This window comes from Phallusia mammillata, chromosome 2, assembly GCF_965637545.1.
Source record: "Phallusia mammillata chromosome 2, kaPhaMamm4.hap1.1, whole genome shotgun sequence".
NCBI classification, from domain to species: Eukaryota; Metazoa; Chordata; class Ascidiacea; order Phlebobranchia; family Ascidiidae; genus Phallusia; species Phallusia mammillata.
Window position 1 is genome coordinate 26,924,666 of NC_137253.1, and position 27,959 is coordinate 26,952,624.

General features: G+C 36.9%; 2 protein-coding genes across 3 annotated transcripts; both read right to left on the reverse strand.

The window, feature by feature from the left end:
- Nucleotides 1–458: 458 nt before the first annotated feature.
- On the reverse strand, nucleotides 459–15,518 carry LOC145213866 (kinesin-like protein KIF12). Its single transcript, XM_080082273.1, has 16 exons — nucleotides 14,310–15,518; nucleotides 14,040–14,229; nucleotides 13,809–13,871; nucleotides 13,494–13,660; nucleotides 13,133–13,242; nucleotides 11,983–12,138; nucleotides 11,287–11,514; nucleotides 10,725–10,869; nucleotides 9,378–9,496; nucleotides 5,887–5,975; nucleotides 5,252–5,433; nucleotides 4,874–4,977; nucleotides 4,621–4,757; nucleotides 2,982–3,323; nucleotides 2,119–2,504; nucleotides 459–1,534 (listed from the first exon to the last, which is right to left on the reverse strand). Exons 2-16 carry the CDS (start codon nucleotides 14,147–14,149, stop codon nucleotides 1,416–1,418), a joined length of 2,457 nt encoding a protein of 818 aa, XP_079938399.1. The 5' UTR covers nucleotides 14,150–14,229; nucleotides 14,310–15,518; the 3' UTR covers nucleotides 459–1,415.
- Nucleotides 15,519–17,287: 1,769 nt separating this feature from the next.
- LOC145214175 (ADP-ribosylation factor-binding protein GGA1-like) lies at nucleotides 17,288–27,738 on the reverse strand. 2 transcript variants are annotated; one of them, XM_080082664.1, is made up of 14 exons: nucleotides 27,605–27,738; nucleotides 27,207–27,291; nucleotides 26,312–26,486; nucleotides 25,710–25,833; nucleotides 25,390–25,538; nucleotides 24,605–24,775; nucleotides 24,108–24,333; nucleotides 22,330–22,455; nucleotides 21,387–21,619; nucleotides 20,907–20,983; nucleotides 20,123–20,349; nucleotides 19,543–19,715; nucleotides 18,957–19,067; nucleotides 17,288–18,068 (listed from the first exon to the last, which is right to left on the reverse strand). In XM_080082664.1, exons 1-14 carry the CDS (start codon nucleotides 27,645–27,647, stop codon nucleotides 17,955–17,957), a joined length of 2,034 nt encoding a protein of 677 aa, XP_079938790.1. In that variant the 5' UTR covers nucleotides 27,648–27,738; the 3' UTR covers nucleotides 17,288–17,954. The 2 variants fall into 2 exon arrangements, with proteins under 2 accessions (XP_079938790.1, XP_079938791.1); XM_080082665.1 differs by lacking the exon at nucleotides 22,330–22,455.
- Nucleotides 27,739–27,959: the final 221 nt, after the last annotated feature.

Below are 27,959 nucleotides of genomic sequence, written 5' to 3' on the forward strand. Positions count from 1 at the left end.
TCGATTTTAGGATGTCAAAAAATTGAAGAAAAATTCGGTTTTCGGTAGGTTTTCATTGGAATATTCCAGTTTCAAACTGGTTTTGACCGGTTTCTGCCTCCTACCGAACCTCCAAACTGGTTTAAACCGGTTTTTAAAATCGACAATTTTGACTTGATTTTTGAAAAAAACCTAAGATAGCCTTTCCGTTTTTTCGATTTTTGGGGGTCAAAAATTCGAAGAAATATCCGGTTTTCGGTGGGTTTTCGCCAGAATATTTTTTCTTAATAAAATTTTTCACCCCTAAAAATCGAAAAACGGAAAGGAGGCTTTGTAGGATGCGGCTAAAATTAGAACCCACCGAAAACCGGATCTTCAACGTTTTGACCTGCATAGAAATGGAAATGGCTACCCCCTCAAAAAAGCGAAATTGTTTGACGGCCTGTAAATAATGTGCGTTGTTTTAACACGATTTGAAGTTGAATGTATTGTTTTATTTTTTATCTCATGTAGGTAAAAGTGCACAATATGCCCCACTTCGATCTCAGTGTTCATCGTTTACGAATAATGCATTCAGGGAAAAAGTTCAAAACAAGTAATTATTCCTCAGTAAAATATAACATATTTTTTTAAGAAAAAACAAGTGACACATGAAAACGAAAAATGTTTTTTGATTTGTCTTGGTACTATGTCTTTGAACCTAACAAATTAAGGCTAATGAGTGCTATTGTGCAATAGATAAAATACAAGTCATAAAAAATGCACACAAGCCATTCTTCTAGTTATTAAACTGAAGGTACTTTAAATCACAAAGTGCGTTTGAAAAGGAATGGTTTGGGCGTATTTCACACAGTGAATTGCATTAAAGCTTTAAAAAACGTATGCAAGTTCATAATTATATCAACACCTTTATGTGTAACACTATAAATAACAAGTGAAAGAAAATAAAATGTTTTTGAGAACAAAATTGTAAACACACAGAACAACGTCTTATTGTTTGCCGTTTGTCATTATCGCCGCAAGTCTAAAATAGGGCCCTAGAGCAGTGGTTCCCAGCCAGGAAGGAATTCCCGCTAAGGTGGGAATTTTAACTTGAGGGAGGAATTTACTTCAATGTGTACATGTTGTTTGTAAATGCAGACTTTATCTCTGTATGACCTAACAGGTCATTTAACAAATTATTAAAAAACCTATTTTTAAATAATCTTTGTATGGTTTGGCATCTATTATGTAGTCTAATGGGGAGGAATGAAAATGTTTTAAATTGTTAAGGGAGGAATTCGTCGATGAAGATTGGGAACCACTGCCCTAGAGCATTGATTTATGTTTTTAGTGAAACGTTTTTTAGCTTTCGTTAAGTTAAACTGGCTAAAAAAACTGTCACAACGAACACTATAAAAACTGTGTATGTGAACAAAAGTGTTGTGACGTCACGGTCACGTGGCCGGTATCTTCTTTTTTGATTGGTTGCCGATGGTTTTCTGGTAAGAGTTGATTTGATCGTCGAGGGCTTGCATTTCTTGTCGCATTTGCTGGTTAAGACGACGTAAAGAAGCTGAAGCAATACCAGGGTAAATGAGAATATAATTGATGGCAGATAGTTATGCAGTGTTTATTACTGCTATTATAACTTATTAGTTATGCATATGTAAGTGTTTTTCAAACTTTTCTTGGACAATCCAATTTTGGTACTATTTTCGATTAGTTTAGTGTATTTATTCCTTGCCGATATGACACAAAGTTGATAAAAGTGGATTAATTTACCAATCAATTTTAAGGTGCTGTCGTGGGCTCAGTTGAAAAAACTAAAAACGTTTTTGAAATGTTAAAACTAAAGTAAAAGTGCAGTTTCTCCCTGAAGTAAAATTTCTTACTCGTTAGAAAATTATCTCAAGTTATTTGCTTTGTTTGTTAACAGTTAAATCAGTTATAACTACTTAGCTGAGAAAGTAGGATTATCATCAGTATCTGAAAGCTTTTTTAACCTTCCGGCATAGTCTAATACAGTTTTTTTTCAACAGCGTCTTTTAATTATATATCATATAAAATTTTAAGGACATATAAACCAATAACCTCAAAACAGTTCTAAGACAACAAAACAATTTGAAAAGATCTATAGTTTCGTAATTTAAAACTTACTTGCTGAAAGTTCCTTTGTCATTGACCGTGGGGTGATTTCTTGGGCCTTGTAAGCTTCTTGGGGCAACGCTCCGCCGCTAGGTGCCGCTGCGGCGTGGTTCGACTTCTGGTTAAACCTCACATGGAAATCAGGCCGGAAACGGCTGACGTCACTAGCGTCACGCATCGCAGAGGACACGTGACCGTCCATGGTCGATTGAAAAACGTCAGAGGATTCGCTTGAGCCATGATAGAGGTATTCGGCACGCGGGGGTCGGTAGTCGCGCATTGGAAAGTCTTTCATGACGTCACCGTTCGCTTTTGATGACGTCGACTTGCTTTGTGCCAGTTCGCGATTCCAGTTTTGCCTCTGTTTGAACTGAGCGGCATAGGTAGACGACTTTTTCCTGCGAATGTAAAAAATTGAGCTTGAACAATATCGTAGGCATAAGTATTGCATATAAAAAAAACGACAAGGCCAAACAACACTACATGATATTAATTAGTAAACTTGGTGAGCCCGTAATTTGTTAACATTCAAGGAAAGGTGTAGCTGTAAATACTGTGCATTTAATGCTCATAAAATGTCATGATCATACAGAGTTGTAAATGTAAGCGGGATTAAAATTGGGGCCCGAAACCGAAGCAAAATGATTTAAAAAAAGCCGAATCATGTCCGAAATTTTTGAAAAAAATCATACTCGCATCAAGCCCTTTTTATACATATTCGCATTTAAATAGATTTTGTTGCAAATAACACAGATTTATATAGATTGCATTACCAACTGAAGCTTTGTAGCGCCGTACATGAACAAAAACAAACACACAGCGACTATAAAACTATATAACATTGACCTCAAAATAATAAACACAACACTACTTACCATTTAGGTTTAGTCTGTGGATGAATTCTTCCACGATCTACCATACGTTGCGCATTCGGGGAATCCCTTAACGGAGGGAGATCCCCATTAAGAACTGGGGCCGGGTGGGGTGAGGGGTTCCAGGCTAACATGGGTGCCGGCCCGGGTTGGTAGCCCCTGGCTGCGTACGGTGGAAAATTGGAGTCACTTTTCTTTGCAACTTTGTGGGGGCTAAATTGGAAGGGCTGTTGTTGTGACAACGGAGTTATAGAGGAACTGTATGTTTGAAAGGAAAGGTTGGAATGACCCGAGTTTGTCCGACTGAGGAAGGATGAACCGTATGCAGGACTTGACATCATTAGTCTGCAAAGAGAGTAATTATACAACATTTATATGCAGTAAATAAGCTGTTGCTGCCAAGTGTAATGTATACGAGTATTGCTCTATTTGCTCTTAATTTTATTACAAACAACCGATGTTTCGACGTCCCATACGAGACGCCTGCGACAGAAAGCATACCTTGAAACACAACGATCTTGTAGTATAAAAACAGTGATAACAAGTGTGTGCGAAAACAAAATTTACGACAAATCTAATTGGTAAGAGTCACTTTACACTCAAGGTGACCAAACTCGTTTTACAAAGTAACAATATGCAACTGCAAATACGATGTTCTTTGAAATTTAAGCTGTTGATACATTTAGAAACTCGGCTTTACCCTGACAACTAAACTGACTTTTTCAGGTTAACACTTCCGTATCTCAGACTACCACATTTTTTAATTGTTTCTTTATTTGCTAAAATAATCTTTTGTTGAATATTCTGACATCTTCGCACAATTTAAATTTTCTTCTTCGCGTAAGAAACATCTGGCAAAGTGTACGTGTGATGTTTGGTCAAATTCTACATTGTCAGGTGTCTTTTCTTCGCACTTTGTTTATCGGTGAACACGCGTCATGGCGCGAGAGAAAAGAGAAAAAAGAAACCAAAAAAGCGAGAGAGGAAAAAGGAAACACAACCTCAAAACTGCGACTGCAAACAAACGAAACCCGGTACAATAATCAACGATAATCGAATAACCGCCTGCAAAAGACGTCGCAGATTGTGGGGTCGGCAACTACCACTCCCTAGTCTGGCATTAAGTTGCACTCCTGACACGAATAGCAACATGATTACCACAATTCCTTGGCCAGTGACCCACGGACCGGCCGCACCAGGCCCCCATTGTGGCACTTGGTATTCGGGTTCTCGGCTGATAAAAGGTGGGTAACATAGAGGCGACATTTGAGACCCAAGGCGCGAGCGTAAAGTAACCTGATAGAAGATATTCCGACCTCCTGCGACAGCCGAATACTTTACAACACAGTTGCGACACAGTATACCAATGACTGGTTTGTAGTTAAACAACTAACTGCTGGACATGCTCAAAACTAAAACCTTTGGAAAGCGATTTTACTAAATTATTTGCCTTATTATACATTTAATCAGAGCTTGATACATCTTACACAATGTACTTGCCTTGATTTTAATCGGTAACACTGCTTTTTATGGGCATTAGATTAGCAGTGTACAACGCGTTTACTTTGAGTTACATAAAAACAACCATTTTTAGATAACATACATTCATACATATGTTTTAAATTCCACAAATTCTTGTTACCTGCTTACGCCTTCTAGTTTTCTTGACAATCTGTTGTTTTCGCTTGATATGATTCTATGTTCCCTTTCGTTCACATTGTGCCGGGAAACAAGGTTTTGATTTTCATTTCGCAGAGCTTCGTTCTCAACCATATACTCCTAAAATGTAGTCCCATTTCGTTTACAAGTACATGGCCTTTGTTTCTAGCTGGCGGATTTTATCATAATTTTATTATATGCTGTGGTTAGTTTTATTGCGAAGTAAACAAACCTACCTGTAGCATTTCATAGAGGCTACTGTCGGATACAGAACGCTGATCCGGAGATTTATCTTTGCTATCATTCGCTTTTATGGCCGGAAGGTATGGTGCTTGAGGTTCTAAATAGAGTAAAATTCGAGTTAACACATTCATTTACAAAAAGTCTGTTTAACTGCTAGCAAACTCACTGTAGGTGAATATGTTTTTACGTTAATGCTTCATGTTTGTTTTTAATTAAAATTTAAATAAACAAATGTTTATAATTGATAAGTAAGAAGTTTGTCGAAAAAGGTTGGGAAACACTGCGTTAAGCAGACTATAGTAATTTAACGATATAATTAACGTCATAATTATAAAACCCCAGGTAAATGGTCAAAAGTGTTTTTATTTTACCTCTATCTCCGTCGTGTCTAGGTTTCATCCCGTCAGCAGTGTTGGGGTGCGGAAATCGCGGTTTTTCACGTTGTGGAAATTCCAACTGGTTGCGAAGAAAGTGATTTTCCTGACGCAAAAGTTTCATTTCACGTTGCAACTTGAGAATCAGTTCTTCGCGTGGATCTATCCGAACCACAGGTCTTCAAAAACGCAAGAGTTTTAATATTTCTGCGTAACCTTTTACCATAGTTCATATTATACTGTGACAAATTCAAATAATTGCATTAATACGTACAAAATTGTTGTTGAAATAGCCTAGACATTATGATGTGGAGATTTTATTAGAAGTTGCTACAAAACTATCAGTACTTTCATGCAAAAGTGCATGTACACGTTTTAAGTTGTGGGAATTTCAATTTGGTGAAAATACCATCTAAGTCTGCACCTTGCGATAGTAAGTCGTATTTAGAAACAAAACAAACATATCATTAAGATTTAATTTTACTTTCGGCTTAAACCAACAAATTCGAAATGGTAGGATACATTCTATGATAGCAAAGTACTTCATTCAATGCGAAAACAATTTTATCAGCATTAATTTCCTATAGACAGCAAATATACACAATCAATCACGCAAAGACTCTTATACTTACTTGTTTTTAATTTTCCTTGCTCGTTTTGCGTATCTCAGAGTATTCAAAGTTTCCGATAAGTTATAGCTTGAAGGCGTCACACAAGCAATCTGTCAAAAAAACTTCAAGATTACCTTGTGACAATAATTCTAACATGGACTGACAGGCAGCATTTATCACTGCCTTTCACAATGTTGTTTTGCTGTCACAGCAACTAGTTAATATAGGGAAAGAACAATTGGCGCTATGGTACGAGCTGTTTTAGGCTAAGACCTGATTGCTTTGTTGCGCAACAAACGGACCATAGACGTTGAATCGAACGCAGGTTTTGTTAACAATGGTTTATCACTGGGAGGTAAATACTTGTTCGAAACCCACTGAAGGCAACACTTGTTAGCCCTTTTACTCGCGTTTATAAGCTGTTATTTTATAAAATCGCAAAAAATGTCAAAATAGTATCAACAAAGGTTACTATGCACGGACAGTACTAAAAAGTAACTTAATTAAAAAACATAACTGCCAGAGTACTTGTTTATACAGAACCCGGTTTTAGCTCGATTGACATCCTGCACAGATGACAACAGCGATTGTTAAAACGTCTGCATGATGTATTCTACATACAGAAGTACTCTGGCAGTTCTGTTTTTCATTCAGTTTAACAAATATACCGAATTTTGAATTTAAATAAAGAACTTTTACAACCAGTAGTGGAAAATGCTGCTTAAACTTGGGATCCAAATATGTTTAAAAACTACAAATCAAAAACGTGTTAGGTGAAGATTTTGTAATTTGCTGATAAAGAGTCAAAGGACAAAACCACAATCTAAGCACATTTAAACTTTAAGATTGGCCAGAGCATAAGTCAAAAGATTTTACCTCATCCAAATCGTGACACTGACACCAGCAACTTTCGTCACTAATTATTTCGTCATCGGCCATCGTCACTCATGCATGACAGAGTTTAAAAACGAAATTCGGCTAATTTTGCAAAAAAACTTATCCTATCAGCTCTCCAGATCGAGTCCAAGGCAATTATTTAGGGGCTGGGGAATTTCAGAATGACACAAAACATTCTTGCTGTGAAGAAGCTGTTTGAAGTGGCGTTGAAAAGCTGTTAACAACGCTGCTTTAATCAACTTTTAGCAGATGCGATGCTACCGCAGACACTAAGGGTGTCCCCATTATAGACTGCACCTAAACTGAAAGAAATTAACTTTCACTCGCTTAAACTAATCAATTTGACACTAATTCATATTTGTTTTCAATTGAGGATTTGTTTAAAATGATTTCTACTGATGTACAGGCCTTTTTAAACCGTACATTATGTGAAGGCTTCTACCTAAACACCGCTATACTGATCAAAGTGAACTGAACTGAAACCTTAACATTTCGACAAAACCTGACAAACACAAAGGTGATTAAACACCAGCCAAATCCGGTATCTTGACATGATCTGCGCACCTTAAGTGCACGACCTTTTGTCCAGTCGACCACTAAAACCAACAGCATGCGAGTTCAAACGCTGTGTTTACCGTTGATGCCATAAATCAGTTTTCTATTGATATTGTGTCACCACCGAAAAGTACTACTAAAGATGTGTCTATAGTCTGGCATTATAGATGCCAATAAGATTACAAGGCCACAACTTCGCATTAAAACGTGTCTAAATGGATATTTTATAGAAATTTGATGGTTAGAAAATTATCCATTTAGTTACACCAGCTTACTCGAGATAACCGAAACAAACCGGGTACCCGTTTCAAATTGATCAATGTAGAAACATGTACATTCTGTGATATACACCCATCCTAATTCCCTTTGTAAAACACTGAAACCAGGGCGACTAGCTTACTTTACAGAATTGCTTATTTGACAACATACCAATGAAAAAAAACAGTATCTAAGGTAATTAAAGCTAAACATGCTAAATTTATTAAACAACTAGTTTTATTCGGATATCATTTTGGAACAGTTGGTACCCGGTTAGAGTCAATAATCGTTTCGGAAACGGATTATGATTTAGGTAGTTTTCGTTCTACGAAGCTGCGACCAATAGGGTGAAAACCAACACATATCTCACAAAATTGCCCTTGCTAATTCTGGTTCATTTCTTATCAGTGTCCATTACTGTCTCGTGACTGTTAATCTGAAATTAATAAAAGGCGCCACCTAATTCGTCAAATTTATCAGGTGGCTCAATACTGAACTCAATATTTCTTATTGCGTGCGGTTGCAAATAGAACTTGACAATGAAAAGCACTTTGATTTGATTTGTGGATTTAAGTCGCCCCTTGAACAAATCTAGCCGCCGAATGAGATTAACCGATTTCGTTGAAGATATTTTTAGAGATGGCGCGTACTTGTTGCTTTAAAACCTTTGTTGCCTTGGTTAGCTGGCCGTGGGATAATTTACAGTGAAATTGTTGAAATCCTTCACTTTAATCGGCAAAACTTAACACACAAAACAACAAATCGCTCTCTGCACAACTAAAACCAGTTTGAAAGTTTTGCTAAAGCTGCAACACCTCGTTAACTTGAAAATGATTAACTACAAGTTTTTTTATGAGATCAAAACATCAAGTTTAAGTATACCGCAATTAAATTTTGGACCAACGCAAACAAATGCTTTGAACACTGCAACTAACAGGACAAAATAAGTCAAGGTAGCAATGTCGTACAACCATGCCTTTATTGCGGCCGCAAGCCTGCTTGAAGTGTGTACTTGAGCTAATTGAGTTCCCTCGATTAGCGTCTTTGAATCGTTGAATCGCTAAATTGAACGTTACGTCAAATACACAACAACCCCAAGCGGTAAAAGGCTTTTAGGAAGTTGACAAAACGGAAGTAATTTGAAACTCATGTCTAAATGTAATGTAGTAGCAAAATATGGAACACCTAAAATTGTGAACGTCTTACACAGACAGTTCAAAAGCTTATCTGTTCAGCATATTTTTGTGACATTCAACAGCGCCAAAGTATAGATTAAAGCTGTAAAAATGAACATGATCTGCAAACATAATTGAAACTATGTTTCTTATGTTTGCATTACTAAGGACTGGTACAAAATTCCATCAAAGTAGAATATGTTTATATGTTCAAACTTACGTATCCCATGGAGTCAACCATTTACAGTCAAAAACAAGTTTATTAAACAAAAACTCTTTAAATTGGTAAGATTTTTGTTTATGTCTTACTGTGCAGCGAACTTTTGTTCATGAAATTGGCAAAAACAATATGTGTTCTGTCAGAAATCTTAAAAATCACAGGATGATACTCTAATGTCAGTAATCTAAAAATGTATTGCTACAATTTCTGCTTGTACTCAACCGTTTGACATAGGCCCTATACAACTCTTGTAAACAACCGGAACTCAAAAATACATTAAGTTCAAATTATGAAAAAAAATATTCTACAACAAACACAACCCAAGGCCACAAACAAACGTTTTTTCGTGATTTTTTTTCACAAATTTGCATAGCATATAAACTAAAAATAATTATATACCAACTTACCATCAAAGTAACTCCGGTGCCTCCCAGACTATCTGCGAGTAGTTTTGTAAGCTTGCTGTCTCTGTACGGAATATGACCTCCCCGTTTCTTTGCGTCACTCAATGCCGATATACAATTGCCTGGAAAACAGAATTTGTGCCTATTAAAACCTTACGAAAACATAGTGTGGCTGTAAAACACAAACGTGTGGCCTAGTGCCATGACAACGGCCTTGTTACTAAAACTAGCTTCCCCTTTCTACGATTTTTCTAAAGCTAACAAATCTTTTAACTCAGGCTCAAACATACTTACTTGTGAAACTTGTTTTTCTATTCAAAACAAACGCAGCATGGTTATTTATTTGATATTTCAGACTTTTGCCTTGCTTCGTGCCTATAAACCTATGGAGTCAACGTAATAAATAAATATTTCTGCACTAGACAAACAATATTTGTTATGGCGCATCTCCTTAAGCGTATGCCCCTGACAACAAGGGCCTTTTCTTTTCCAGCAATCCCTGACAAACAAACTTCTCTGTGGGGAGTCTGTAAGTGAATAATTGTTTTGCCGCAAAGCTCCCCGAATGCTCCTCTAAACGTTTTATAGTCACACTTACAATCATGAAGCAAATATTGACTTCGTGGCGCTTCGAATTAAGTAATTAATATTTTTCAGTTTTTATTTTTTCCAAACTACGGCTCATTTAGATCGCAAATTGTAAGATATAACTTTGCCAAAATAAACGCTTTTGCCTTTTCGTCTATTTTGAAAAAAGGCATTTTGACATAACAGATTCCAGTGTTGTCATAATAACAAAATTCACAGACAAAGGCAATGTCAGATCTTTTTGTTCTAATCAAGTACAATACGTCATTGTTGGGTTTGTTACGTAACAAAGCTACATCTGCTACTTCAGACCTCTTTACTTGATACCTTGTGACGCACTAAGTGTGACTGTGCCAAGTTTGTGTTGGGACTTTTCAAATCTTAGGTAATGAGAAAGTGTTATTAAGTGCTTCGAATTTTAGATACTGAAAGAAGAGACGAATTGGAGTAATTTTATTAACCGTAAGCAACTTTTTTTTATCTGTGGCAAAAAAACTAATACCGCAGAGTGCTACCTTTCCTTCACTAAAAAAACAACTTTAAATGTTTTAAGGGTAGTGTAAGCTTTTAGGTATGTGGGATTAGTTGACGAAAAACTTTAGCAATAAGTTTATCTTATGAAATCTGCCAAGAAGCAAAAAAGTTGTATTCGGTATTTTTAGGGCCGAGAACGTAAAATACGATTAGAATAGGAATAAAGCGGTCAATATAATTTACCAAACATGATGCTTAATTCGATTGATTTATTACAGGCCAACCTACCTAAAGTTAACAGACTTCTGTTGATATTTGTTGCTTCGATTAAAGTTTCCCCAGTTGAACCAGTTTCTTTTACTTTCTCGCTTCCAGCTAAATCCACGAACGAAACCTTGCCATGTTTTGTCACAATCAAATCATTCTCCTCAGTCTGTGACGTAACAAATTCCAAAGTGTTACATTTTTCAGTTCATCAAGAAATTTAAAGAAAGGGTTTAATTGTTTATAATTAATAGCAACAGTTACACTACTTGTCGAATTATTATCAAAAGAATGACTTTATATCAAGCTATTCCTATAAATACAGTAAACCTTGATTAATCCTTGGGCTAAAAAATTTCACTCGATTATGCGAAGATTCACCGATGTCGATTAGTTTAATTAAGCCTTACCACATTACAAATCGTTTGTACCTCGAGTTTTGTCCGAAATGGGAGAATTAACTGAGTTTTCTGTATGTTAAAATTAAATAAATACACAACAATATATTTTTTAACACTTTACATTCAAAAATTCGTTTGTCAGTACATTTGTTGCTGATTTTTACAAAAACAAATCAAATATTTACCGAATCGCTATCAAGGTAAACAGTTAGTATGCTGTGACTTCTGCTTGAATGCTCGTTCATATTATGCTCAGCAACCGCTCGATTTTTCATGCCGTCCTCTAGCACCACCATCAGGTCTTCAAGAGTCTCCACCTCCCTGATAAAGAGGTTGTCCACGTAAAATCCTAAAGCCTTTGACCAGCGGACCTGCGCCGCTTCGAATGATGAGGGGTTTAAGAGATCCTGGACCTGTTGGGGACAGAAAGATTGTTGTAAACCACAGGTGATATTTTAAATCCGTTTTTAAGTACCAAATAGAACAAACCATTAATGAAACATTTTTGGAGCATTGTTGATACAAATGGTTAAACCATTCTGACCCTTGCCTTTGGCGTCCGCGTCTGGACGTTAGGTTGAATTCGGTGGGCAAAACGAACCACAGACCCTTAAATATGACAATTACAGTAATATTTTTTAAACTTTTTAGATTTTCTAAAGTCTGGGGACTGGGAACAAGTGGTTTGGTTAAGTTAGGTAAAACCCATGCACTGTCTCGTAACACCAAAATATGTGTTATTAGAGTCTTAACCCTCAATAAAACAAACTTTCAAAACGTAGAAGGATCCCCAAGTAAACTTCGTCTTTCCGCTTTGCAGTTCATCCTATTCACATCTTCTATAACAGTGGAAACAATCCTGATCGTTCAATAGTGTTTACCTGTTCATTGTAGATTTCGAGGTAGGATGCTTTAATAGTGAAGTTGGACTGGGATTTTTGCGCTACTTGATCCATTAGGTAAGCAAAACTAAACTGGATTAATCCGTAGCTCTCAGGATCGCTTAAGGATTTTTCCTGGGTAAGTTCCGTTGCTTCCTGAAAGTGTACAAAAGGCAACGTTACTTTAAGATCTGTTGAGACTAAACAGTAAACAATCGTTCAGAAGGTGCTGTGATGTAACTAGATTAGGAAGTCAACAAATTAGAAAGTCAACAAATTAACAATCTATTTAAAAGTGAAAACACTATCTTTAATTGGCACTTAGCAGTCACAACAGGCAATTTATTTCAGTGATTCTTACTGACGTTGAGGTAAATTACTTTTAACTACAAACGCAATCGCTCTCAGTCAGAAAAATGACAGTTTTAAGTGTATTCTTTCTGAAAGTAAACACTAAATCACGAATTCTCTTTCAGCTCGGTGTAGTGATAGTATTGTGTGACAGGCAGAACCCAAAGTGCTTCACTTGTGTTTACCTCAACACAAACTGCGGCCGTTAAGGTCCTTGACAGTGACAGGACCAAGAATCAATTTAGACCCCAACAGCGCGACATGTGGGGAAAATCAAAAACAAAACTCAGTGAAAAATGAGTCCCGACAAAACAAAGATGAGAGACCAGTCAAAACATGACTGATTACAACCAACACTCAGATAAAGTGTAAGGCTGGGAGTTGTCACTTTTATAGTGTTTGTTGTTGGGTTAGGGAGTTTTCAGGCCACAATGAGAGGTGTCATTTGCGCGCGTGTGAACTCATGAGAGAAACATCTAAGTCTGGTCACCGTAGCCGATAACTTTTGTTAACCATAGCGTCGCGTGTAGTTGGGGAAGACTTTCCCAGGCAATTGAATTTCAAGTTAACATAACGTACAAGCGAAGGTGTTCAACCAAAACCTGTTTTTTAACCTGATCTTACTGTACCTTGTCAAACAAATTTGGTAACCCAGTGACTTTAATTTGAAACTTTTTCCAATACTTTTCCTGTAACAATATATTGCAGCCATGAAGGACATTTTATAACCCACAGATTTCAGCTTTGGCATCGATTTTTTTACAACTAGAGTAAGACACCAGTAGTAGTGAATACTTGCCGGAGTGACAGGTCCCGTGAGAGTGAATGTTTTTCCAGAACCTGTCTGTCCATAGGCAAACGCCGTACAAGCATAACCTCCGATGGCCATGTCCAAAAGGTTTCCCATACCTAACAATGAATCCATTTTATTTCCAACATGTCCCACCAGATATTTAAACATGTACATTTTTAATGTTAAAAACAGTTGTTAATGATAGTATACTACCAGCACGGCAGGTTGACTCTACTGTAATTATGATGTATGCTTAACACAATACATATATCATATGTACACAAGTCTGAGGTATTAGTTTCGAACATACTAGAAAACTCTTATAGCGTTTATTAATTATTCTAACTTATATTTAGAAGGTGCTTACCGCTGTTTTTGAAAACCTCCTCTTGTGAACACCCAGGCTGAAACACGGCGTGAAATGCGAAAGGTTTGGTTTTTCCTTGAGTTTCAACCCAAACTGCTCCATCGCCCGGGAACTGTGTCGCAACTTTGTCACTTCGTTCGATTTCTTGTGGGTTTAAAGGTCGAATCCTATTACCCAAAACAAATTGTTTAGTTTTTTAGTGTTCGACTCAATGGTGTATTGAAACTAGATTGACTCTACACTACATTTTAAGGCTTGTTTTCTATCTTCTTTACATTTGTTTAAAAGCAGTTTTTATGCTTAACTTAACCTCACCTAGCAACGACGTTCACATTGCATTCGTCAGCATCAAGTTCAACAGCAGAAAGTTTTCGACTCCTGTGTTAAGAGCACATATTTTGGAACTAATGTCTTTTAATGAAGGTTTTGCGGTATACCATTACGCACACAATAAACGTTTGCCAATAATGTAGTTTATTCATTTGTATAACTTGGGAATATTTTGCATCATTGCATTTTACCAACAAACTAAGCAATGGTACGCACCCCTTGAGGGAAAAAGTGCTTTGTTTGTTTATTTCTTCATCAGATTTCTCTTCATTGTCTTCGGCCACCGTCCCTTCTTTGTCAGCGTTTGTCTCCAATTCTTCTTCCATTGTCGATTGACGCCACGCGAAGTAATGTGTTACGCTGTTTACGTCATATTCACATGTGCTTAAATTCCTATAGTCCACTTCTGTATGCGTGCAACATAATCGTAATTGGGTTGTGTAAATATCACTGACATGTTGACACCATTCAAACTAAGGTGTTTACCTGTTAAATCGCATAACTGGTGTCTGCTCTGGCAGTAAAAGTTGTAAAAAGCTGACCATACTGTACATTGTTCAGGAAAGAAGTATGTAACGGATTGGTTGATTAAAACAAAGAAACCATTCCACGCTTGAGTATAAGTTGTTGATATATGTTTACAACTAACCAGGCTTAATTGCCTTTTATTGAATAGTTATCATGACAAGCACAGACACCCCCTTTTCTCCAAGCACGCACCCTACGTTGTTGCTGCCATGCAGTTCGACAAAACAAACACTTAACCATTGAACCCAATTTTATCACTGACTGCAAAACAAACAAACTTAAAGTTGACTCGACAGTATACAGCATCTCCTACTTCGGTGTTAATGGTCGCTACTACAGGCTAACAGGTGTTATACTCTTACAGCTGGTCTTTTTCTGCCAAAGAAGTTTGGAAAAGATTCAACCAGATACAACAATAACTAATTGGCTACACTACTGCACAAATGCTTAAAAACCCAACTGACAGAGGTTATATATGTTGATTAAGCTGTCAGGAGCATTGGGGTACAAGCTACATGACATTTGCCACTTCACGAAATTCAACAAAAAGAAGACGAGACCCTTTTATTACTTCGGCCGTAAACCTTTCAAGCTTATTTACCGAAGCAAAAATGTTTGTAAACTATGATTCGAGCATTGAATGAAACCTCACAGTCATGTACCTTTGCTCAAACTCGTTTTACAAAATTGCCTGACTTAACATACGCTATCGGTTTGCTGTTATGTAAAAAAGTATACATTGAAGATAGCTATATTACCCACTATAAACACTGACTTCAAAGTTAGAAAATCACTTTCACTTTACAACTTACTGAAATGGCACGATGTGCCCGAGCGCTATCTGCAATAAAACAAAGACCACAGAGGGCTTTACTAACCTAATGCAAACACACCACTTCTGCGTCAACCTTGTAAAGAGCACAATTACACTAGCTCCGAGGCGCAAAGAGATAAAGAGGGAATTCTTACCTAACAAATTGCAACACCAGCTGAAGGCACAATAAGGTTATTCGTCTTAAACATGTTGTGCTTTGTCAGTCAAGCCGATTTGTAATCCTTTTATCTTTGAATGGCAAATGTTATGCGAATTGGACTCCCTCTCAGCAGTTGGTCTACGTTTCGTCGTGGTGGTACAGTTGTAAGTTACGGAAAAGCCGCTATTTTACATTTACGACTGTTGATGTTTAATAAAAGCAATAAATAACCTATCAAGTCAAGTCCAAACTGCTCAATCGAACATATACCGTGTTTTGTATTTGTTGCTGTTTGGGCATCGAATTTTTCACTCTACCACTTTCACCACCGTAAATGTTTATGCAAGAAAAGCTCTAAATAAATAACAATCGTTTTTGTAACACCACAGTTTTGTTGACCCCCTGCTTTGATACGTGCTAAATTAACACCGCAGGCGCAAAGATGAAACCAAGGCCCTCTTCGCGAGAATTTGTGCTTTTAACTTCAACCACGGCATTGTCAAAACTGCCTGCCGAGTGACCGCCGACCGCTTTGATCCAAGCACAGCCACATGAAAGATTGCGCGCGTGGCCAAAAGTTTTAGTTTATCGGCCATAACCATCTGTTGTTTTTCTAGTTGTCAATGCCGTTGTTGCAGTTGTGTATTTCGCACAAATTGCTAGCGATTTTGCGGAATAACATATTAAATATGACTAAAATTCAGTAGCCTACTGAATACATAAAGAACACTGTCTGAACTAATGTAATGTAGCCAAGGATCGGCAGCATCTAAGCTAAATTCTATATTCGTTTTCCTCTAAAACAGTGATCGACAACCGCCGGTCCGCGGCCCGGTGTCGGTCCGCGAGGACTTCGTTACCGGGCCGTATACTTTTTCAGGTAAAATGCTACAAAACATTTTGCCCATGTATTCCAGGGATGATAAACTAATTTAAGCGTTTTCATTGCTAACTATTTGTAGATTTTTGAAGGCCGGTCCGTGATAAAATTTCAGTTTCAAATACGGTCCGCAGTAAAAAAAATGGTTGCCGACTGCTCTAAAACATTTAACAAAAATATCATAAATGTCTTGAAACTGTTTTGTAGTATAGCCTACTAGGCTATAGCCTAATTATAGGGCAATTAACTTCAATTACGAATAAACATACAATAGATACTTGGTAAAATAACTTACTGTGCTGCGAAATAACTGCAAAAACTAAAAAGAAAAGGTTTATGCCTTATATCTTAGTGCCCACATAACTCCATGCAGAACCACCAGGAGTTGGTCTCCAGGGTGAAACTTCAAAACAGTCTGGATCGTAGATTCAGCAGCCTGATATCATGTGTTGCTCAAAACAATGGTAATCGAATACCCAGCATCGTGTCGCGCCGATCTTTGTGGCCAAACTCCGCCCTGTTGGCAATTATCCAGGCTGAAACGAAATCAACGCAATTGTTGTCTTAATTTGGCGTGTCGCCGCACGCTTTGCACTGTAAAACAGAATATGTGCCTTCCGGTCATCGGATTGAACTGGAGTTCGGTTACTGCTGGTAAGGGTTAGGAATGTTAATGTGCTTTTCCTTCATAAACTTTGATGTTTCGATGTCATCGATTCGCAAATTATTGTGCTTTTCTTAGAGATAGGATATAACTTGAGACACCATCTAGTGGTTAAACACAGACTTCGTAACAAGAGGCTAAATTAACACAGCAAGTGGTGTTACAAAAAAATTAACACACAAACGTGTTACAAAAATCTTCAACAAAGCTACATACAAGCTCATTGCTTTCCGATAGTCGAATTAACTTCAGGAATTACTTCTTTACAAGTTTAGTATAATCTGATCATTTACGGCACAAGTGTCATTAAATTGTACACAGAGAAATGAGTCATTTGCCAAAATGGTAACAAGCCAAACAGAGTAGCAGTTTCATATTACCTGTCTAACAACTTTATTAGGTACGGTCTAATAAAACATTGTGTTCGTAATATATTTGTATTCATTGCACGTAAATTTCACCTACAAAATCATCCGAATAATCGGTAGTGACAGCGACAACGCAGCAGTTGACATCATCAAGTTTCGGACTATTGCGAAAAGCATCCAGAAGCATGGACCCGAGCAAAAGAAATCCACCAGCAGTTGTTGAACTTCACAATAATCGTTTTTGTAGCTGTAACGCCCAACTTGGGGATGAAAGCTTGAAGTGCAAACCATTTTGTGAGAGCAAATGTGTACAATGCTTGAAGCTGGCCTGATAGGATTAAGTACCTTATGCGATGTCGTAAAAACAAGTCAGTGGACAAGAAAGACGAAGATAACATGAATGAATAACGTTATACACATAACAAGACAGACGATATTACACATAATATAGAACAAAATTTGGTCCAATTCTTTTCGCCTCTTGAAAATACATCTTTATTAGTCAATACAAAATGGTTGCAAAACTTGCTATGTTTCCAAAAAACTTTTGCTCATCACTCAAGAAATTTGTAATCTGCATTATGATTTTAGTAAACTTTAAACTGAATTGAAAATTTTCTCGTGAGTCGTTGGTAACATGGAACAAAACAAAACATAAAATCTTGGCAATTTTAGGAAGCAGCCTTCAAGCTAACTCAACAATAAATGTTTGTGACATCATAATTTTCCCCATTGTTCGCACGGTGGAAACCCTGTTATGATACCGCTGTCACTAATAGCAGTTTGGTCATCGATTTTGTAGTCAAGCTTGTATCGAATTTTTACTTCTTTCTGCAAATGGAAATATTAGTTTAGTAAATGTTGTTTCACCTGCAAAAACAATATATTTTGTTGTGTTACTTCATACCAGTGGTTCTCAAACTGGGGTCCGCGGTCGCTTACTTAAAGGACCCCCAAGCGATTTCAGAGGGACCGCGAGGAGCAAAACGTATTTTCTGCACTCTTATGTAGTTTCGGGTCTCGCAACTACATAAGCAAAAATCTGATAGGTAAATGAGTGTCCTGTAACCAAAAGCAATCCTTTACTTTTTTCGTGTAACAAATAAGGCGATTCGCGCACAATTTTGTTACTGTCGGAATACTTTTGCAAGGAATAAACAAACTTTTAGTTGTTCACTTCAGAGTTGCAAGCGGGCCCGAAATCTGAGCCCGAACCCGGCCCGAACCCGAAAGTATAAACCCGAAGCCCGGCCCGAACCCGAAACGTTTTTGCAAAGCCCGTTTAGGCCCGAAATTTTGATTGACAGGCCTATCCACGAAAGCCTTGCAACAAAGGATGAGAAAGAAGAGAAAGACAACAAACACAATGAACAATAGTAGACAATGGGGCAAACAATACGTTTTAGAGGAGGGTGGGCATTAGGTCAAAGCCAGAGAATTGTTGCTTAGCTGAGTGATTTTATTTAAAAAACAATGGCGGACACGGAACGTAAAGTCAGGCCCGTTTTAAGCCCGTTTTCTCACAAATACCTAAGCCCGAACCCGGCCCGACTTGCAACTCTGGTTCACTTTAGGCTTTGTTTCGCGAAGGCATATTCAGTTTTATAAATATTTTTAAATTTGACCGCGAGTGCTCGAGAAAAGTTTGAGAACCACTGCTTCACACGAAAAAGGGGGAAAACATCCGGTAGTATCAAACACTGTGCCACTGAGCCTTACCTTACTGGGATTTGCCACAACCATTACTTGTGTGAGTGGAGGAGCGGAAAAGATTGGGTTGAAAGCAGGAAGTTCGGTGCTGGAAGGTGGTTGCAGCTTAACTTTCATAATCTAATAGAAATACACAAAAATATGAATACATTTATACTGGGATCAGCCCTGAAGCGTCCATACAGACAGCAATCACGACATCATACATAAATCATAGTACGTCAGGCCCAGTGAAGGCGTTATACCGAGTTAAACCGGTCTCGCAAATATATAAACAAAAAGATATGTAATCTAACACAAATAAAGGAAAGAGTATGTATAATAGGAGTTACTTGGTGCCTAGCATCGTTATCTTGAGTACAAAGAAAATGGAATTACTAAAATTAACGATTTGATGTTATTGAATATATTACACGTAGATTTTACACTCCTTAAAACCGAAACCTTCCAGACTTTACGAAAATTTAATAACGGCAACATTTGCTAACGTTTACAATACACACAACAACAAATTTAAGGTTAAAAACAGCCATAAGCATTAGTATAAGCGTAACACAATCAATGTCTATGACGAGTATTTAATGTTAATACTTGCCTTTGGTGCAGCAGCTTGGAACAATATGTTTTGAACTGGGTTAGTCCGGGTGCTTAACATAGAAACTACGGCCACCAGCGTATCTGTACGAGATGGGATGGCATGGTCTTTGGCAAAATGCATCAAAATTCTGATACTGTTGTTGTCATATACAGTGACTGGGGTAAAGGTGCCTGAAAAAGGGGAAAGTTTTCAATATTGATTAACCAAATTTAAACGGGATTTATACAAACGCATAATTGGTTCTTAATCATATCGTACTCGGTAGAGCTACTAATATACCTTACGACAGACCCACGTTTATCTAAATTCCGATAGGTGGTGCATAGAGCTAAATTATTAATTTAGCAGCTAAATAGGGGCAGGGTTGAAAAAGAAGCGGTTAAAAATTTACTTTAGGAACTAAGTACTAAAGTTATTTTCATTAAATTGTTCTTGAACACATTACTCCTACCCGAAAACCGTCGTATTTTTGGAGACATGGCCTTTTTAAATAGGTGTTTGTGCGCTTTGCGCCACGTATCGAAATTTGGCTAGTTTTGCGGCTGATGTAAGTTATGGTGTTATTAGTTTTCCGTACTTGGCCTGATATTTTCCAAGGCCACGAAGACATCAGCGAGAGAACCATCAGCTGGAATCGACGGCACGGGTTCAGCCACTGGAGGCGTATCGTTTTGTTGAGTGGGTTCAATCAGGGTCATTCCAAGATTGCCAAGTGAAGGGAGTTCTACTGACTGTGGAGGTTGTGATTTAGGAGGGATGTTTATGTTTGAAAGATCGTTGAGAGTTGGTTTCGTTACGGGAGCACTGGAAAACAATAATTCGTGTTTTTAAGAAGAAATATGATTTCAACTCTTCTAAAGGAAAGAATCTCGTAACAGTTCATGAAGCATCAAAATGTTATGAAAAATGAAAGACCTAAATCAAGTCGAAAGACCTGTCCTAAATCTAACTGTGCTTATGAAAGCACATTTTAGTGCCGGCCCAATGGCCAAACATAACCTAAAAAATATATCTTAGGCAAAAAAACATGAAAGTATGCAAACTAAACCTGTTACGACTAGTTTGCACATGACTAATCAACTAACTTTATATTCTGTATACCAAAAGTGTAAGTCGGACCGGACTTGTAGGGTTGGCTCCGTGAAAAGTTTAAATTAAGCAGGATTGATTCGGGCTTGACTTCACTCCGACTTGTCTGTGCCGTAATGTCACCAAGTTTCGGCTTTTTAAATTGGGTATGGGCCAGGTTTGGGGCTTGTACTTTCGGGCTCAGGGCCAATTTCAGACCCTATTACAAATCTGCCGTAAAGGTATTCAACCAGACTTAACAATTGCAGTATTAGCAATCAAAACAAACTTACGGAAAAGATTCCTCCAACTTTCTTCCAAGTGATTGCTCCATCATGTTTCTGCTTACTTCGCCAAGGTCAGAAAACAGCTGTAACAAAATAGATCAGATAAAAGTTGTGAATTGTGATTTTATTCAAGCACTTTTTAATAAATCCTTGCTTATTGAAATAAAATGGGGTTTTCATTCCATTTGTAACTAGGCAATGCACCAATGTTGACAAATTAGCTCTCAGGTTTAATTTATTCGTTCATTCCTACAGAAAGAAACAACCCAAAATGCTACGAAACGTGACAAATTAAAACTGTCAACGTTTGGGGGTAAGCGGTAAGTTCAGGGGTCAATAGGTCAAAAAGAGACACATTTTGTAACGATTTGTAAAAAGTTGTAAACGATTCCTGAGCAAAATAGAAAGTACACCATAAAAAAAGTACACCATAAAAGGTTTAAAACGACAAGTATTTTAATTGTGAATATACAAGGCTTACTGTACCTGGGGTTTCTGTTGTGGAGGTGACGGTAGTTTAGGTATCGGCGCTGATGACGTCACTGGCATGGATGACATCACAGGTAGCGTGGGGGGAGCCGGTTGTGTTGTGTTGGTGGAAGAAGGGATGTTCGCCATTAAATCGTCCAATGAGAAAAGGCTGTTGACGTCGTTGGTTGCAGCAGAATTAGTTACTGTGTTGGTTGATGGAAAACTAAGAAGCAAGTTCTCGTCCACACCTGAATGTAGCAACAGAAATTCACGTTTTTGTAACTTGTGATGAATAACAAACAACTAACCATACAGTAACTAAACTTATTAGCACAAAATGGAAAAGATTTTGTTAAGCTACCACACTATAAACACCCTTGTTTACATCAATTAATTCAAGTTTGCAAGAGATTTTGCTATCGTTTAAACCAGTAGGGCCCTTGTAAAAGCATGAAGCTAATAAATGATACGCTGCAGACAGTGTACACTGTTTCGACTCATACAGTCTCAATAGTTGAGGCATAGCTTGAGCCTGTTGCTCCCAACAAACTTGAGTGTCCTTGGATGGCTACACTAGCCAATATGGCTGTTTTTTGGTCACCAGCTGCACTCAAAGACCTTATGGGCCGAAACAGTGTGCACTGTCTGTAGGATCCTTGTTTAGTAACAGCGGATCTTTTATAAATTCTTTCTGTACACCTTACATGCTGTCACACACTATTTTAAAACTTTTTTTCACACACCCCTAATACCAACTTATAGACCCATTTAGGGGGTCAACAAACGCACTTGTTTAAACCACAGCAAGAAAACGTTTTTATACATTTCACAGCAGGTTTTAACTTGAAAAACGCCACACACCCAAGCCAGCTTCACTTGTGCAACATAAGTTTAACAATTATGCTGCATTAGAAAATCATGAAATGAAGATTATACTACAAGCACTAGGTGACCCTACCATTACTGGTAGGTTGTTGTTCAAATGCGGTGAATGGTTTATAAGTGTCAGTGTTAGTTTGCACACTTGGTGGTTCAGTTGATTGCAGACTAAGACCAGCCAAGTCCAACATGTTTGAAGAATTATCTAAATCAGAGAGGAATTATAATTAATTGAAATTCAGTTTTGCTGATTAGCAAGAATATACACAAATCTATTAGTTATCAGTAAGGCGATTATTTTTTGACTTGTCAAAAAAAGTCAAAATTTTGTCAAAATTTTTAGAATAGGTCAAAAATTGACAAAATTTTTTACAAAGTTAAAATTGTTTACAAACTGCATTGTTGTGGTGTTGTAGAGGTTGCACTGTCCATAAACTTTTCATTTTACACCTTGTAGCCTACTTTATACAGTTGTAATTGGCCCATTGCTTACTTATTGTGAATCATAAATCATCAAGTGAGTGAAATAATTAGGTTGACAAGGTGTGATGCTCAACACACCTCAAAACGTGCAAAATTTTGGTAGGTCCCAAGTCATTTTACGGCAGCTGCAAGTTAGGTGCAGCTCTTGCTTCGGTTTTGCTTTAGATACTTCATGTATCTTTAGTTTAGACAAATGTTTTGAATAATTTTCATTGTGTCTTAGCTGCAGTTTTTTGGCAGTGATTTTTAATTAGCTCATTTCCCTTTTCAGAATGGGTTTATGTTCAGATTTTTGCCCTTCTGTTATTTTTGCACATTCTTTCGCTCTAGTTAGATTATCTTACAGCCATTTTTTAACTTTTTGAACAATAATGCGTAATTTAACTACTTGAATTCTTCATAGGTCAAAATTTTGTCAAAAAAAAAGTTTTTTAAAGTCAAAATTTGTCGAAATTTTCAATTTATAGGTCATTTTTTTTCATTTTTTAGGTCAAAAAATAATGCCCTAGTTATCAGACTTACGTAAACAATTTATTAAAATCACCCTTACATCTACACCAGGGATGCAAAACCTGCTATTGATGGCCATGCCACAGGGACTATCAGCTGCACACATATTTATGGTTTTGTTCACATAATACAGTAAAAAACAGGATTTATCTCATAATAACCAACCTACTGGTAAATGAAAATCTATGTTGATTATTAATTTATATATAAATTGATCTGGATATTTTGGTGATTAGTCTCAAGTGTTTATGATGTCACCTTCTATATTATTATACTGTGTATTGCCGGTTTATTTTGTAATGTTTGCACACAGTCTAAATACAAAAAGTCTGACACAGATGGCTACAGGGGTATAAATCTTTTCAATTGCAGGAAACTCATTTGGACCAGTCATTAAGCTGGCAGAAAAATTTAATTAGTTCAAGGCAACCACTACATATATTTTTCAAATAAATGTTAGTGGCCACATAAATTAGTCTCCATGCCCACAAGCAAAAAAAGCACTACAGGTTATGCACCCCTAATTCACACTATCTATTACTTCTTTTTTCTAAAATCTAAACTATACCAAAAACATTTATAATATGCAGCAAACTAGGTTGTTTCAATCTTAAAGTTTAAATATTTTTAAAACCAATTTGATAGTGATTATAAAATTGCATTCGTGCTTAATGTATATTGGCATGTTAACACAGCTTATAAATTAACCAATGCCATGAAGTCAATTAGGCAACAATCAATACAAAGGAGCAAATGTCTGAAAAATCATTGCTGCAAAAATCAATAGGGGGACATACACATTCCCAGAGACCACCAAAGTCATTAGGGAATATGCAAATTTTCTCAAAATATTTGAATAAAAACCTGGTTTTTGTTCTGAGGACTCAGCAGGCTCTGAAGCAGCACCGTCACCCTTTCTGTCTGTCATGGAAGTCAGTCTGGGTTGGACGAGCTTCTCGAATGACTGCATTACTCTTGACACATCATCGTTAGCTCGTAATATGTCCATCAACGCGGTTTCGTCGTCGTCAGTGTCAGATGCCAATCGAAAGAGGGTGGGTCGCAGTTTTTGACACCCGTCATATATTTCCTACAAAAACATATTCTGTGAATAAAACACAGAAAAGTAACACGTTGCTTCACTAATTCATGAACCAGTTAGCACACACAAAAAACAACCTCGGATTTATTTGACCAGTTGATTCTGTATAATGCCTTTAATGGGCCTAGAGTACAATGGTTTATATGTGATTATGCCATGATCACTAGTTTGCATGAAAGCTTCAGGGCTGATCCAAGTTAACAATTCATGTTCATCTTAACTAATTTGATATGGTATAACTTAAATTAAACCTTGTTACCTTCATAGTTTGCATATTTGTGACTGGTGTTTCAGGTTTAAACTGGGCCAACATTTCGTTAAGCACCCGAACATTGTTGTTGACTTCTTCTAAAGTTTTGTTTCTTCTGCGCAACTTGTCCATCTTGGCCTCATCCTCTTGAACCACATTCTTGATCAACCGGTTAGCTGCCTGTTACAAAAAATAAATCAGAAAGTTTACATTTTTTCACATGTTTCTTAGTTTGTTCACAAGTTTAGCATTATATCCACACCATTCCATTCTTTTCCAATACAAAAATGTGCCATATTTTGTGTATGTTTGTTAAACCAGTGTGGTTTAACTTGCGATAATTTTGAAGGACTGCAGAAGTTATATGTTTAAATGAAAGCGATATTTTTTTTCAATGTCTTAAAATGTGAAGATTAGACAACACAAAACGCTGCAAAAATTTGCCACTGTGATGAATGACAAGGCTTTATTATTTGTAATGAAAAGTCTATGCGCCACACAGACAAGTCTTAGTCGGTCATTTTTGCACAATGGAGCAGAATCAGAAACTCTGTGAGTAGCTGCTACTTACATTAAGTTGGTGTACCAACTTTCAAATAAAGTGGTAAAAACAGCATTTTTTAGCTAAGGAAAACTATCTATTTGTTAAAAAAAAGATGGATAGCCCTCTGTTTGTACCAGAAAACAGTATCAGCTGCAACAAAATAAAAGGCACTGGCTCACATAGTAAGCTAACTACTTTTAATGACCTGCAACAAAAGTAAGTTGGACCACACTGTGTCAAACAATAATACCTGGAGATCTTCAGGCCTTGTGCTCCTAAGCAAACGTTCCAGCTGTTTCTTCTTGTCCTCATCCTGGAAAAGATTATCCCGATCATCTCTGGGAGGAGGTGGATTACTTATCAGGGAAACATCAAATTCTGGGTCATCAGTTATTATACCTGGCAAAAAATAAAGTACATATTTGTACACTACAATATGATTCCACATCGCACAAATAGAACCATATAAAATGTGATTGGCACTGTTGGTACTTATTAGACTCATGAAACAAACCTACATTGTATTACAAACATATATTAACCAGTAGGATGCAATTGCAATTGACATACCTTGTTTCTTTAACATTTGATAGGCGTCTCTTATCTTGATTTGGTCAGTCAAACCCACACTCCAGGCGTACAACAGACTTATCACTCGTTTTTGAACTTGTTCACTTGTTTTAGTTCCAAGATACTGCAAAATGAATATACATGGTAGCAGTTCAAAACTAATAACACACAATCAGCTTTGTAGCAAAGAAGACAACAATACAACACTCAGGAAACTAGTGTACTTTGTCAAACATAGACCACATACAGAAAAACATACAATACTGTAACTGGTATCATTCATTGGCAATATATACACCACAAATGTTGCTATTTTCCTATATATACACCACAAATGTTGCTATTAACTATAATGCGCTTTTCACATTTTATGAAAAGTTTATTATCACAATGTACTCAAACCACAAAAGCACAAAATTAAACAAAGCACTGGTCTATCTTTGTCATACATTGACTACATACAAAAAGTCACATGATAAATGTCATTTATTGGCTATTATATACATCAAAAATCCAGCTATTTTCCTTCAAATTTTACAAAACTAAGCACTTGATTTACCAAACAGTATTTGTTTGAGGTTTTGACCTGGTTAAAAGCTTACCTTTGGTGACACTACTTTAATAAGTTCATTTAGGAATCTGTATTTTCCGAGTTCTTTGTGAAATAATTCACCACAATTCTTTACACATGCCTCCAGAACAGAAAGGGCTTGCAAAGCTTCTTTTTCTTGGGGCGATTGGATCTTATGAGCAAGTAACCTTGTGCTATTCTGAGGTCTGAAATGCAAAAAAACATTCAAAATTTGCAGACACGTCACAAAACAAGCTGTTTGAAATATGCAGAGATGTGCAACACAGCAACAGTCTCCCCTCATATATATACTGATTACAGTCTGACTAGCATTTCACTTTAAATCCTTGCCAACTCATTAAAAATGCAGTGCACTCTGCACCGACATATGTGCAAAGAGGTTTTATGGATGTTTTCTCTCTTGCACATTTTAACAGCACTGTCCAACACACACACTGCTGTCAGAGGAAGCTTGCATTAGTGAGGTGTGGCGTAAAGTACTAAGAACAGACAGCGGCTCACTGTATACTTCCTATGACGACACATAACGAATCAGTTAGTATTAAGGCTATAATGAACAGCAAGTAACATGACACGTGTCATAGATATACTACCTAGGTGCAGTCAATCTCGATGCAGAACAGTGCATTTACATCATGTAGGATTATAATAATACAAGTCTTGGCACACTGTAAAGTTAAGCAATAACTACGCCGCAAAATCATTTATTTACATTGGTGTATTTACACAATTCAACATGTTGTTTTATGATTTTTTATATTATGATTTTGTAGTTCAATAGCAAACAATCGTGAAAAAAACCATTTGCTGAATCCTTAAAATCAATGCATGTTATAATTGTCAATTATTTTTATATTGTCAATATTTTAAAGTTTTGTTTAGTTATAAAGATAAAACTTTCTTACCCCTCAATATCATTATTCACTTTGTCACAAAATCCCATGATGTACTCCCAATCCTCTTCCCGATTCAAAGAACTGGTTGCCTTATCTGACAAAAAAGAATTTCACAATAGGAACTCAAGTCAAACTTTTTACTGAGTTTCAAAATCTATGTTTACATCCAAGAAGGAAAAAATACAAGAATTCTATGTACAACTGTCAGACTGTCACTTTCAGAAAACCTTAAATAGTTTTTGATGCAACATTTAAAACTTGGTTCTGAGGTCCCATATGCATTATGCTTAAATTTATTGTTATTTAACGTGAAAGGGCTCATTGTTAGCTGTATTCAACCTGGAATATGTTAATGGTGTATGAGGTTAACAACAATCCAGGATGCTATATATATTAACTGTGCTTACTTAACAATGTTTCCATTGTCTCTTCATCCATGTTTACAGCCATGATGATAAGTCAACCAAATACCCAAAACTCCACAGACAGACAAATTTGCATTCTATGAAAACTGCAAAAACATATGATGCATTTGAAGTGCAAACTTCGATGCACAATTTTACATAGCATACGTTAGGTAAAGCAGATATGAAAATACATGGTTCTTGATTTGGTTAGTGAAGACTGAAGAACAAAACTGCTGCATTCGCAAGGTTGAAAATATCAGAAACCAGCTGAACAAATTCGTCTTAATTAATCATGCAATGAATTGCAATCAAAGTTTAAAATATAGATAATTAAGTATATTGGTTTGACTTCATA

Bases quoted from the DNA above. Each gene is read 5' to 3' on its own strand.
- LOC145213866 (XM_080082273.1), bottom strand. From the start codon at position 14,149: ATGGAAGAAGAATTGGAGACAAACGCTGACAAAGAAGGGACGGTGGCC. The intron at 9,497-10,724 runs GTAGGTTGGCCT...TCTGTTTTCCAG, and splicing joins CAGAAGTCTGTTAACTTTAG to GCAATTGTATATCGGCATTG. The intron at 5,976-9,377 runs GTAAGTTGGTAT...TTTTTTTGACAG, and splicing joins GCACCGGAGTTACTTTGATG to ATTGCTTGTGTGACGCCTTC.
- LOC145214175 (XM_080082664.1), bottom strand. From the start codon at position 27,647: ATGGCTGTAAACATGGATGAAGAGACAATGGAAACATTGTTAA. The intron at 24,776-25,389 runs GTATTATTGTTT...TTTTTGTAACAG, and splicing joins CAAGGCCTGAAGATCTCCAG to GCAGCTAACCGGTTGATCAA. The intron at 20,350-20,906 runs GTAAGTTTGTTT...ATTGTTTTCCAG, and splicing joins AAGTTGGAGGAATCTTTTCC to TGCTCCCGTAACGAAACCAA.